Here is a 13,132-nt window from a genome sequence, read left to right as displayed (position 1 = left end):
ACCTTTCTCATTCCTAATGATTCCTTGATTGCAAAAACTGTTTAGCATCCTGATGAATGTATGGCTTTGACCGTTTGTGCCCGCTGGCTTGCCGTTGTCGGGAGCTCCCCTCCAGTGACGTGGTGCGTCTGGAACGGCCAGACCTGGAAGAACAGAGGAACCAGCTGATCGTGCGCATCAACGCCGACCGCAACCAGCTGAAGGCCATCGAGGACCGCATCCTCAAGCTGCTGTTCCACTCTAAGGGAAACATCTTGGACAATGAGGAACTGGTGCAGACCCTCCAGGAGTCCAAGGTCAGGGGTCAGGGGTCAGGGTTAATGCCAGTGTTGTTCTCCTGTTCAGTTTCATTTAAGGATGGTAGGCTATCATTGTCTTGGTATCTGTCTCTTTACCTTCCTCTCCTCTCTGTCTCCCTGTTTTAACGGCATGTTTTTGCTGGTAACATTATACCCAACAACAAAATAAAAAATGAGTGAAATGGAATGGAACTCGTCCCGCAGGTGACGTCAGAGGCTATCAAGCAGCGTCTGGAGGAGGCGGAGGCCACGGAGCTGATGATCAACGCTGCCAGGGAGCGCTACCGCCCCGTGGCCACGCGCGGCTCAGTCATGTACTTTGTCATCGCCAGTCTCTCTGAGATCGACCCCATGTACCAGTTCTCCCTCAAGTACTTCAAACAGGTGAGGCCGGAAGGCTGGCCTCCTACTCTCCTCCTCCTGTCCTTCCTTCATGCTCTCCCTCTCTCTCTCTCTCTCTCTCTCTCTCTCTCTCTCTCTCTCTCTCTCTCTCTCTCTCTCTCTCTCTCTCTCTCTCTCACACCCCCCTTCCACCACCTTCCTTCCCCTAACCCCAACTCCTCCAACTCTCTCTCTCCCCTTCACGCCCCAACGCCACTCCTTCTCCACCTCCGTGATGGGTAAACCCCTTCTCCTCTCTCCCCCCCCCCAGCTGTTGAACAGCACCATCGAGGGTTCTGCTGTGAGCAGCGTGCTGGAGCAGCGCCTGCAGACCCTGCTGGAGCAGACCCTGCTCTCCTCCTACACCAACGTGTCCCGCGGCCTGTTTGAGCAGCACAAGACCATCTACAGCTTCATGCTCTGCGTGGAAATCATGAGGCAGCGCGGGGACGTCTCCGACGCCGAGTGGCAGCACTTCCTGAGAGGGGCGCCGCCCATCGATAAGGTCTGTCGGGATTGGTTGGCGGGGGCGGGAGCCGGCTGTGAAGCTGGGATGTCACGGGGGGTGGGTGGTTACAAGGCATGGGGCGGGTCAGTGTTTCGTCCCCGAACCAATCGCTGAGATGGGGGTAGTGCAGTTTCACCGATGATGAGGCTTGAGGCTGTACACATGTCAGAGCTGATTAGAAATACGTTTGCGGAGGCTTTCAGTATTTAGATTTCATGACCATCTATATCCTTGAACTGTCACACTCGGAAATTGCTTCCTCATTTCAGATTGGCTTCCGGCCACACAATACACCACATAACAATTCCCCCTTGAGTATCTCTCCGCAAAACCATATCCCCCCCCGCCTTTCGAGGAATTGGCGCTTCGTCATTGAGTGTCTGCATATTGCTTGTCAGCTTCTTTGACGCCTGGCTGCTTTTGAGAAACACCTCTAAGAGAATAAGAGAGAGAGAGAGAATAAGAGAGAGAAAATGACAAAGAAAGAATATGAGAGAATGAGAGAGAGGGGGAGAAATGGAAAACATCCATTAGAGAGAACCAGAATAAGAGAGAGAGAGAGAGAATGAGAAAGACAAAAAGAAAAATAAGAGAGAGAGAGGGAAAAATAGAAGACATCTATTATACAAGCCCCCGGCGCAACGGCCGGCATGCTAATCACTTTTTTTTTATGTACTCCTTTACAATCACTTCCGATAAGAACCTCCTGTTCTTCCCTGAATCAGATACGAGTCACTCACGGGCACCGATCTACAGACATGCAGCCGCTCTCTAATCACTACCTCCAGCCTTACGCTCCAGATCGGAGGGGGGGGGGGGGGTTTGGTTAGTGACTTTCAGGAAAGTCTGGTGACAAGATATCATGGAATATTTACTAAGCCTATTTACCTTGCCCATGTAGTTCAGTTTTGTCTGTGAAAAGTCTTTAAAAGTTGGACTGTTTATTTTCCATTGTATCCATCGCGGAATCACTTAGCTGGTAAACAGGATCCCAAAGCTCTTAATGCTCTTCCATAAAGCATTTGTTTGTGTGGAAGAGACACAGGGGAGATGAATGATGAGTGAATCCTCCACGGAGCTTTCATCTGTGGTGGCTTTTATTCATACCACGTCCTGTCCTCCTCTCCCACCCCTCTTTTCTCATCTCTGCTCCATCCTTCACCTCCATTTCTCTCTCGCCTCCTCCATCACTCCATACCTCCCCCAACCCGCCCTCCCCTACTCGTCCCTTCTCTCATCTGAGGAATCTGTGTCATGTTTTCCCGCCTTTCTCGCTTTTTTTTTACGTGCTCCATCACCGTTTGTCCTTGTTGTTTCTCCATCCCTCCATCCATCGTGTCTCTCCTCCTCTCCATCCTTCTGTCCCCTTCTCCATGCCTCCCCCATACCGCCGTCCCTTCCCTCCAACACTTTCTTCACCTCCATCCATCCCGCCCCCCTCGTCCCTTACCTCCCCCTTCACCTGTTCTCCCCCCCCCTCCTGTGTCCAGCCTCACCCAGCCAAGCCCAGCGTGCCCTGGCTGTCTGACTTCACGTGGCAGACCTGCTGCGAGCTGGAGGACACCCTGCCAGTGTTCAGGGGAATCACCCAAGAGATCACTGCCACCCCCATCCACATCCAACTAGGTTGGGAAACACACACACACACACACACACACACAAGCGTGTCGACACGTAGGTCTAGCATCCAACGGCATTCTGCTTAAACAATGTAGATACTGTATACAGCGCATGGCGAACATCCAACTGACTCGAGGTGCATTTACAAAGACTAAGGTATGGTGTCGCGCGGCCAAGACGACACAAAAGCTCACTGGTTGCTTACCTCCCCCCGCCCCCCCTGTCCCCTTGCAGGGCGCCTGGACGTCCAGATCAACCCAGAGAGCTGGGAGGGCTACGTGGCAAAGCTGCCCCCCCTGGGAGCCGAGCCCCCTGAGCCTGGCCAGGAGCAGGCTGGGGAGGTCCAGGGCCACTGGAACGAGAGGCTGGGGGCCTTCCAGAAGCTGGTCCTCATCAAGAGCTTCATGGAGGAGAAGGTACGAGATGGTGGCCCTGCGGATGTGTGTGTGTGACTGTGTGTGTGTGTGTGTGTGCGTGTGGTATATGCCATCTGTTACGCTATGCTAATCCCCCATTGAAACGCACACAGGTGGTGTTTGCGGTGACAGAGTTTGTGATCGTCAGCCTGGGGAAGCAGTTTGTGGAGAACCCCCCCGTGGACCTGGCCACCCTGTACAACGACATGTCCCCCTCCACTCCTCTGGTGTTCATCCTCAGCACGGGCTCCGACCCCATGGGCGCCTTCCAGCGCTTCGCCAAGGAGAGGGGCTGCCTGGACAGGTAGAGAGAGAGGAGAGAGGGAAGGAGGGAGGGAGGGAGGAGCAGGATGTTGGAGGTAGGAGTGCCTCTAGACCAGTGCCAGGGTCTGACCCACCTCTCTCCCCCCAGGGTTGAGTCCATATCTCTGGGTCAGGGCCAAGGCCCCATAGCGGAGAAGATGATCCGGGAGGCTCTGAAAACTGGCAACTGGATATTCCTCCAGAACTGCCATCTGGCTGTCTCCTGGATGCTGGCCATGGAGGAACTCATCAAGACCTTCACCGAACCTGGTACACACACACACAGACACACACACTCTTTATTTACAAAGCTATTCACGATCACAACTGTCGACCATGAGACTGTTTCAACGGTGAATAGACAATACTTTTTCCTTAATGGACTGTGTCAGGTGTGTTTCTGTGTGAGGGCAGGTTAGGTAAGACCACAGTTGGAACAGTTAAGTAAGGTCACTGTGTGTGTGTGTGTGTGTGTGTGTGTGTGTGTGTGTGTGTGTGTGTGTGTTTGCGTGTGTTTGCTTGTGGTTGCACAGTTGTGGGCTCTGTTTGGCAGTTGAATCAGAGGTAACTTGGAGGATGTGTGCCAATTTGCATTTGGGAGGGGCTTAACAGTGTGTGTGTGTGTGTGTGTGTGTGTGTGTGTGTGTGTGTGTGTGTGTGTGTGTGCGTCACAGACACGTCCATCCATGATGACTTCCGCCTGTTCCTCAGCTCCATGCCCACCAAAGTGTTCCCTGTCACCGTGCTCCAGAACTCTGTCAAGGTAACACACACACACACATTGCATGACACATGCAGCATCTTTACAGTCCACCTCTCTCAGCTAGAGCTGTCGTTGGACTCTCAGGTCCTCATTTACTAACAGGATTGCGCCCATTTCAGGCATTAAATAGCGATTTCTCCCGTCTTTTAACGGCGCGCTAATTAACACTTAAGGGCGGAGTAAGGCGCTGATTGCCCGACGAGGGTCTGGTTTGATAAATACCACGCAAAATGGGCAAATACACCGTGCGCTATTTGCGGTTGGGCAAAGCCGCAGATTAAGCTGCGGTCGCAATGTTAGTAAATGAGGCCCTTAGAGTCTTGTGGGACACCATGTACCATGCACTGCTTGTGGCAGTATGATGGCAAAGAGACGGGGGGATGTGTGTGTGTGTGTGGGGGTGTGTGTGTGGGGGTGTGTGTGTGGGGGTGTGTGTGTGTGTGCACGCACCATTAATATTTAAACCTAATGCGTCTGTGCAGTTCCTAGGCAAGATAATACATCACTTCAGAAGAATGCTTTCTTTTCCTCTCCATCTGTTTAAAGATGAGCACTTTTTAATATTCGCCTAATGTCTGTGTTTAATGGTCGGCTGCCCATAGGGTTCTGGAATGCTTTAACATCGTTACTCATCAAAAAGTTGTTTATTTGCGTCTTGTGAAATGTAATAGGTTTGGGTTCATGTCTTTCCTTGTAAAGTGTAATGAGTCCAGCTCCTGCCTCACTTCCAGTTCCTTACAGTTCTCTTTGCTGGCCTATATTGTGTGATGTTCTCTCTCTGTCTCAGTCTCTCTCTCCTTGATCGTTCTCCCTCCCTCCCTCCCGCCAGGTGACCAACGAGCCTCCCAAAGGTCTCCGTGCCAACGTGCGGCGAGCCTTCACAGAGATTACCAGCAGCTTCTTTGAGGAGCACATCCTGGGGCGCAGGTGGAGGAAGATCATCTTCGGAGTCTGCTTCTTCCACGCCATCATCCAGGTCACACACACACACGAGCACGCACACACACGAGCACGAACACACACACACGAGCACGCACAGCTACAGCACATCACCAGCTGGAGTCACACATAAAACACATGCATCCAGCACACAGACTTCCCTGCAGACACAAGTACACTTGTCACTGTTCAGACATACACACATGCACATGTACAAAACATTGTGTACATTTTCAAAAGCCAAAGCACACATGGGATATAACACATTGTCTGTGTGTGTGTGTGTGTGTGTGTGCGCTACAGGAGAGAAAGAAGTTTGGCCCACTGGGCTGGAACATCCGCTATGATTTCACAGACAGCGACAGAGAGTGTGGCCTGCTCAACCTTAACCTGTACTGCCACACAGGGAGTATCCCCTGGGACGCTCTCGTCTACATCACTGGTACGGGGGGGGGGGGGGGGATGGAAGAATGTACCACACACTTTGCTTGTGTGTGTATCTGCTATTGAGTATGTGTAAAAAAGGCTTTGGCATGTGTGCTTCTGTGTATCCTCTCGTGTGTGTGACAGTCTGCTAACCGTAGAGGTGATTACAATTCCTGCAGCACACAACATTCCTCACACAAAATTCTTCAAATTTAGTTCCACCAAACGTGATGTCTAATACATACAGAATCAGCAATCTTACTTCTTTTGAAAGGAAACGTCAGCTTCATCTGCGCTTTTCGCCCTTTTTCAATTACTCCTTCAAATGACTGCATTTCAATTTCATTCCTTTGAAACTCACACTCACATGGCAAATTGATAGTCTGCTGTTGTTTATCATGCGCAAGGATGTTTGTTTAATTCCTAATTTTCCATCTGTATTTATGTTGGAAGAGGCTTTTTGAAGAGCTCAATTTGGACTCAAACCGAGCGTGATATTGCTTCTCTTTGTGTGGGAACCGTACCTCTCTCTCTCTCTATCACTCTCTCTTTCCATCCCTCCCTTTCTCTTGCTCCCTCTCCTTCTCTGAGGGATCGCCCAAAGGGGAAGGCCTGACTAGGCTCGGCCCGGTGCAAACACGTTCCAGGAGCAGGAGCGGAATAGCAGACAGAGTTAAAAATCTGTTTCCTCTGTGCCTCCTCCACCCCACCCCCCTCCCCCCCCACCCAGGTGAGATCACGTACGGAGGTAGGGTGACGGACGCCTGGGACCAGCGCTGTCTCCGCACCATCCTCAAAGGCTTCTTCTCCCCCAATACTCTGGAGGAGGGCTACACCTACTCTACATCAGGTGTGTGTGTGTGTGTGTGTGCGTGAGGGGGGGCTGAACACTACGCATTTGATCTGATATGCTGACGTGTGAGTTGGGGGGGGGGGGGGGGGGTAGTTCCACAGGTATACTTTCTGACCAATAAATGTGTGTGTGTGTTTGTCAGGTATCTACTATGCCCCCGAGGCAGACAGTCTGAGTGACTACAGACAGTTCATCGAGAGCCTGCCCATCATTGACGACCCAGAGATATTCGGCATGCATGAGAACGCCAACCTGGCCTTCCAGGTCAGTCCTGTGCTTTAGCTTTAGCTCAGCGGGCTAACTCTGTCTTTGGTGCTGGGGTAGTGTGGTGCTGGGGTAGTGTGGTGCTGTGACAGTCATTGATACTGAGAGCAGACATATTTGCTGGTAATGAAAAAGATTGGGTGGCATGTAGGTACTGATTTGGCAACCAGATTACAAACCATCATTTGATTACAAGATCTGCCTTGAATTCTGTAGCCTGGAAAGAAATGGACTCTTAAAATGACCTCTTAAAAATAGAAATGGTGTGTCTGTGTGTGTGTGTTTGTGTGCCTGTGTATGTGTCTGTGTGTGTATCTGTGTTTGTGTCTGTTTGTGTGTGTGTGTGTCCAGCGCCAAGAGACTATGACTCTGATCAACACCATCCTGGAGGTGCAGCCTCGCTCCTCCGCCAGGGGCGGAGCCAAAAGTAATGACGAGATTGTCCATGAGCTGGCAGACTCTATACTGGCCAAGATACCAGGTGAGAAAGACACACACACCATTTATAAACACATACAGACACCACACACCAAAACATCTCACACTTGCACACTGTAATATTCTGTCTATTTGTGTGTGTGTGTGTGTGTGTGTGTGTAGAGCACCTGGACATGGAGGAGGCTACAGAGGTCCTATTTGTCCGGGACGCCAAAGGGCGTCTCAACTCCCTCACCACGGTCCTGGGCCAGGAAGTAGACCGCTTCAATAACCTGCTGAGGGTGCTCAGGGTGAGTTGGCAGGGTCTCAATATAGGGCCTGGAAGTATGCCCAACCACCTTACCCAATGTGCTGGATGGAATCATCCTTATACACATATCTTTGACTAATCTGATACCTCCCCTTCCCACCTCTGCCCCCCTCCTTCACTTCTTCCCTTCCCCCTCTGTCTCTCCCTCACTCTATGCCTCCTTCTCTCCATCCATCCATCCCTCCCTCTTTCTCTCTCTCTCTCTCTCTCTCTCTCTCTCTCTCTCTCTCTCTCTGTATCTCTCTCTCTGTATCTCTCTCTCTCTCTCTGTATCTCTCTCTGTATCTCTCTCTCTCTCTCTGTATCTCTCTCTCTCTCTCTCTCTGTATCTCTCTCTCTGTATCTCTCTCTGTATCTCTCTCTGTATCTCTTTCTCTCTCTCTCTGTATCTTTCTCTCTCTCTTTCTCTCTCTCTGTATCTCTCTCTCTGTATCTCTCTCTCTGTATCTCTCTCTCTGTATCTCTCTTTGTATCTCTCTCTGTATCTCTCTCTCTGTATCTCTCTCTCTCTCTCTCTCTCTCTCTCTCTCTCTCTCTCTCTGTATCTCTCTCTCTCTGTATCTCTCTCTGTATCTCTCTCTGTATCTCTCTCTATATATCTCTCTCTGTATCTCTCTCTGTATCTCTCTCTCTGTATCTCTCTCTGTATCTCTCTCTCTGTATCTCTCTCTGTATCTCTCTCTCTGTATCTCTCTCTCTGTATCTCTCTCTCTGTATCTCTCTCTCTGTATCTCTCTCTCTCAGGTGTCTCTGTCCACACTCCAGAAGGCCATAGCAGGTTTGGTGGTGATGTCAGAGGAGATGGAGAGAATCTACAACAGCTTCCTCAACAACCAGGTGCCTAACCACTGGGCCAGCTCCGCCTACCCCTCACTCAAACCCCTGGGCTCCTGGGTGAGAGACCTGGCTCTCAGGACCTCCTTCATTCAGGTGACTTGTACACACACACACACACACACACACTGCTGCAAACCCACATGAACTCATGCACATTTTGACATCCATCAGGCAGAAAGCACACCTCCATCATATTTCAACACAAATGCTATCTGTGTAGGCCAGTCCAAAACACACACAAACACTTTAGGTTTGATGTGAGGGGCGAAAACATGAGCTCAGATGTGAAGAAGCTTTTAACGCATGGTGAGTTCAGATGTAGCCTCGGGCGCCCTCGCCCACCGCTCACACACACACACACACACACATAATCATGATGGAGGGGAGTTATCGGATGGTGTAATCAGATTTATGTTTAAGGATCAACAACAAAGAAAAAAACAAATGCAGACAGCTGCTACCTTTCTAGATATCCCCCAGATCTCTTTCTCCTCGTCTCACTCTCTCTTACTCCTCCTCTTAATCTCCATTGCAAGTACTTGTCTATCTCTTCTTTCTTTGTCTTCCCATTCTCTATCTCTCTCTGTCTCTCTCTGTCTCTCTCTCTCTCTCTCTCTCTCTCTCTCTCTCTCTCTCTCTCTCTCTCTCTCTCTCTCTCTCTCTCTCTCTCTCTCTCTCTCTCTCTCTGTCTCTCTCTCTCTGTCTCTCTGTGCACTCGCTCTGTTGCCCCAGACTGAAAGTGCTGTTCCATGCCACTGGTCTGAGCTTGTTATGCAATCCCCACATTTTCCTCACACCCACGTTTAAATGGTTTGTAATGTACTCATGTGATGAGAAACCAGTGTGTCAGAATGCATATGTTAAATGTAGTCAAATATAACTCTCACTGTTTACTGTGCTTGTATTTCAATCTCTTCATGTATAGCCACTGTGAGATGAAATAGTATGACATATGACCATGTAGATATATCGTCCCTTTCTTGATCACCATCACCACGTCTCTCTACAGAGTTGGATCATACGAGGTCAGCCCAGATCCTTCTGGATCTCTGGACTCTTCTTTCCTCAAGGATTCCTGACTGGTACACTCTCTATATCATAGAACTGGATACCTTTGTCTGAATCAAATCAAGCATTCTAAACGGCATTCTCTATTGGCAATCTTGTCTTATGTATTGTTTCTGTATACTCAACCGAAATTCAGATTTACATGTCATGAAAACTTTACAAGTGATTACTTGGTATGGACATTGAGTATGTCGGACCCCTAGATAAATATGCCCATGCTGTTCCACCTCCCGGCCTGCAGGGGCACTGCAGAACCATGCCAGGAGCTACAACCTCCCCATCGACGAGCTCAACTTCCGCTTCAACCCGGTGCCCATCTACCGTGACCAGAATGCCGTCAGCGAGGCCATGAGGACCCTCGCCCCCGGGGCCGAGCTAGACATGGACGCCCAGGTGACGTACACTCCCTTTAACCCATCACAATCGTCAAGCTCCCCATTCCTTCGTCGTCTTGACAACCGCTTCCCCCGCCCCTCTCCGTCTCCATAGTTGCCCGTGCCGAAGGACGGCGTGCTGGTGCACGGCATGTTCATGGACGCCAGCCGCTGGGACGACGTCAACATGTCGATGGATGACGCCCTGCCGCGGGTGATGAATTCCACGCTGCCCGTCTTTCACTTTGAACCGCAGCAGAACTACGTCCCTGAGCCTGACCTCTACCACGCTCCACTGTACAAGACCTCAGCCAGGGCCGGCACTCTGTCCACTACAGGTACAGTACCCACGACTTGGTATGCACTCGGTCGTACCCTAGCGCAGTGGTCTTCAATCCTGGTCCTCTCGGCCTACTGTCCTGCTCCAACACACATGATTCCAAAGAATGGTGGTCATTGGGCTTCTGCTGAGCTAGATAATGAGCCATTCGTTGGAATCAGGTGTGTTGGAAGAGGGAAACATGTCAAACATGCAGGACAGGGCGTCCCTGAGAAGCAGGGTGGAAGACCACTGCTGTAGTGCACACTGTAGTGGTCAGCCAGCGCTCCACAGCTGTCCTATCACGTGCTGTCTTCCTGCCAGGTCACTCCACCAACTTCGTGGTGACCGTGATGCTGCCGTCCAATCGGCCGAGCGACTACTGGATCTCTAAGGCTTCAGCCCTGCTGTGCCAGCTCAATGAGTGACCCGTCTCCACATGGAATACACACACACACACACACAGACAAAGCACGCATTGTAAACAGAGACTGTCTGTCTCCCTCCACAGTCTCCCAGCCGACACACCGGTGATATACTATGCACTCTCTTGCTACTAACGTACTCTTTAAAGGTTATTTATATGGAGCTCACTAATGGGATTTTGTGTTTGTGTTTTTCCAACTTGCCTTAATAAATGCAGTAGTATATGATCCCTGCTCTTGTGTGTGTGTTGCAGGTACAGTACTGTATACATAATAAATGATGTGTTCAAGGGGAACGTATGTCACAATCTAGTACAGAATGAGTTTGCAAAAACCTAGCTGCCAGAGCATAAACAGTCAACCTCCTTTGCAACAACCAAGCGGGTTATCCTTCAGCATTTCCGAGTGCCGCTTAAAAAGTCACGTCTTTTTGAAGTGAACAGTACAGACTGTACTGTAAACATCATATCTTCAGAAGAGGGCCTTTCTGACGGCACAGTAACTAAACCCACATCTGCCATGTAACAAGGTCTCGCCATGCTTTGCAACCTGAGAAAGGGAAAACAGGGAAAGAGGGAGAAAGGGATGGATGACGGTGTGGGGAATGTAAATAGCCCTGAAGGTAACGGCGAGATGTCTCGAGGAGGGATGTGGAGAGACGGACGGAGGGAGATCATCCGACTCGGAAACGTTTCCGTTGGCCCCCACACATCATTGGTCACTGTGTCACTTCGACCAAGCCGAGGGAGCACATCAAACATGGCTACAGGCGCGCCACTCCCACAGAGAACCACACCAGAGAAACACACACACACCGTTCACAGTGGTGTCGGGTGCAGCCAGATGATGAGAGGAAGAACCCCCCCAGCTGAATGGAGAGTGAGTGACTCACAGAAAGAGGACGGCCATTCACACAGTCTATTCTGGGATGAGGAGCTTGAGCCTGTTACAGAGTGGGGTTTACACACATCAATCTATTGGAAAGCGGTTCATTGATTGGATTGTCAAACCCTCAGTTTGACACGTACCTACGCTACGCATTCATTCGATGGTTTGAGAGAGAGAGAGAGAGAGAGAGAGAGAGAGAGAGAGAGAGAGAGAGAGAGAGAGAGAGAGAGAGAGAGAGAGAGACCTAAAGCAACTGCCAGTAAATACATTGAACTTCAAGCTGCAGTTACAAGATTCAGACCTCATAATCTTCTTCCCCTTATCAAATGCAGTTATCTGTTATGCCAATGCAGAGGTTTTGCTGACATGCTAAGCTGGGTTAAAAAATGCTCTTTATCTTGAATGACTCTATCTGTGTCCTCATCGTAATGGAAAGTGGCAAGGGGGTGTTAGATCAGAGCAGAGGGACTATTGAGTGTCACTGCCATGGGTGATGGAGCTTTCACTTTCCAGCTCATACTCTGAAATTGAAATTGCAGCAAGGACTGCATGAATTGTTATTTACATTTAGTCATTTAGCAGACGCTCTTATCGTGAGCGACTTACAGTAAGTACAGGGACATTCCCCCCAAGGCAAGTAGGGTGAAGTGCCTTGCCCAAGGACACAACGTCATTTGGCACAGCCGGGAATCTGGCAACCTTCTGGTTACTAGCCCGATTCCCTCACCGCTCAGCCACCTGACTCCGGTTATAATTGAAGCCTGTTGCATCGTGGTAGTTGTAGTGTTTAAAAGGATGGCTTAAGGCTGCCCCTTTGTGGTGTCATGTGACACAAAACATAGAAAGTAGTTTCAAGTTAAATTGTGAACACATTCTGACAGTTCTAACTCAAAATAAGTCTTACTTTAGCAAGATACTTTATATCTCTGACCAAAAAAATCACTTTTTTTAAATAGCAACATAGTACAGTGAATATTTATTGTTTTCTAAAAGGATAAAGATAACATTGAGTAGAGAAGCAGGAATCACGGTATAAAGTAAAATACAATATGCTTAACAAATTTAACAACACAATAACATTTCAGGTACAAGTGTGGCCCATAGGAGCACCAAAACAATGGGTGTCATTGTGACTTGGATAATAATATAAAAAACACCAAACAAAATACAGTAAGAGTTAAAGGTTATTTACACATCTTCAATCTTTAATTAAGTTTCAAAGAATATTTTGAGAACAATTGAGAACAAATGGAAAAATAGATGTAATAAAGTACATTGTCTGCATACACCAAAAAGTATATTGAATGTAATCATTTTAATTTCCACTTAGGTAATGAATCTGGTGTATTGATGAAGACAGAGAAACCTGGAGTATTAATACCATTCATTGAGCAGTATTTTTTAAAGCACTGTACTATGGACCAGAAGCTTGTTTCACCGCACAAATAGAGCTTGTGTATCATTCACCTTTGGTTAGTGCTGTGGCATCCATCTTTTGTTGAAACACCACAACAACACTCACCACAAAGCTATCACAGTGGAAAGGAGAACAAGAACAAGGAACATAAGAATGATACAAAATATCTACATGGTTAAGTACATTGTTCACTCCATAACATAGGTAAATGTCCACTCACTGAAGCAATAGCATGATAATATGATTCTCTAGGAAGGTGTACTTAAGGTTAGAAAGACAGCTTC

The 13,132-nt window shown here is 49.0% G+C and overlaps 1 protein-coding gene across 1 annotated transcript in view; it reads left to right on the top strand.

The window, feature by feature from the left end:
* The window catches only part of dnah6 (dynein, axonemal, heavy chain 6), a 40,170-nt gene extending 29,386 nt beyond the window's left edge, over window positions 1–10,784 (top strand). Inside the window, exons 64-82 of the mRNA XM_084686330.1 lie at window positions 116–296; window positions 504–683; window positions 952–1,185; window positions 2,679–2,814; window positions 3,043–3,224; window positions 3,338–3,528; window positions 3,637–3,797; window positions 4,202–4,290; window positions 5,120–5,266; window positions 5,533–5,671; window positions 6,386–6,505; window positions 6,651–6,772; window positions 7,124–7,253; window positions 7,373–7,500; window positions 8,265–8,450; window positions 9,367–9,439; window positions 9,667–9,818; window positions 9,915–10,137; window positions 10,443–10,784. Of these exons, the coding sequence (XP_084542456.1) occupies window positions 116–296; window positions 504–683; window positions 952–1,185; window positions 2,679–2,814; window positions 3,043–3,224; window positions 3,338–3,528; window positions 3,637–3,797; window positions 4,202–4,290; window positions 5,120–5,266; window positions 5,533–5,671; window positions 6,386–6,505; window positions 6,651–6,772; window positions 7,124–7,253; window positions 7,373–7,500; window positions 8,265–8,450; window positions 9,367–9,439; window positions 9,667–9,818; window positions 9,915–10,137; window positions 10,443–10,546 (2,878 nt within the window). The 3' untranslated portion in view covers window positions 10,547–10,784. The remainder of the gene's footprint in view (window positions 1–115; window positions 297–503; window positions 684–951; window positions 1,186–2,678; window positions 2,815–3,042; window positions 3,225–3,337; window positions 3,529–3,636; window positions 3,798–4,201; window positions 4,291–5,119; window positions 5,267–5,532; window positions 5,672–6,385; window positions 6,506–6,650; window positions 6,773–7,123; window positions 7,254–7,372; window positions 7,501–8,264; window positions 8,451–9,366; window positions 9,440–9,666; window positions 9,819–9,914; window positions 10,138–10,442) is intronic.
* The last annotated feature ends 2,348 nt before the right edge of the window (window positions 10,785–13,132 follow it).

The sequence above is a fragment of the Hypomesus nipponensis genome, chromosome 22 (genome assembly GCF_054491055.1).
Source record: "Hypomesus nipponensis isolate SF chromosome 22, ASM5449105v1, whole genome shotgun sequence".
In the NCBI taxonomy this organism is placed as follows: domain Eukaryota; kingdom Metazoa; phylum Chordata; class Actinopteri; order Osmeriformes; family Osmeridae; genus Hypomesus; species Hypomesus nipponensis.
Note: the sequence above shows the minus strand (reverse complement) of the source record. Positions and strands in the feature narration are given on the sequence as shown.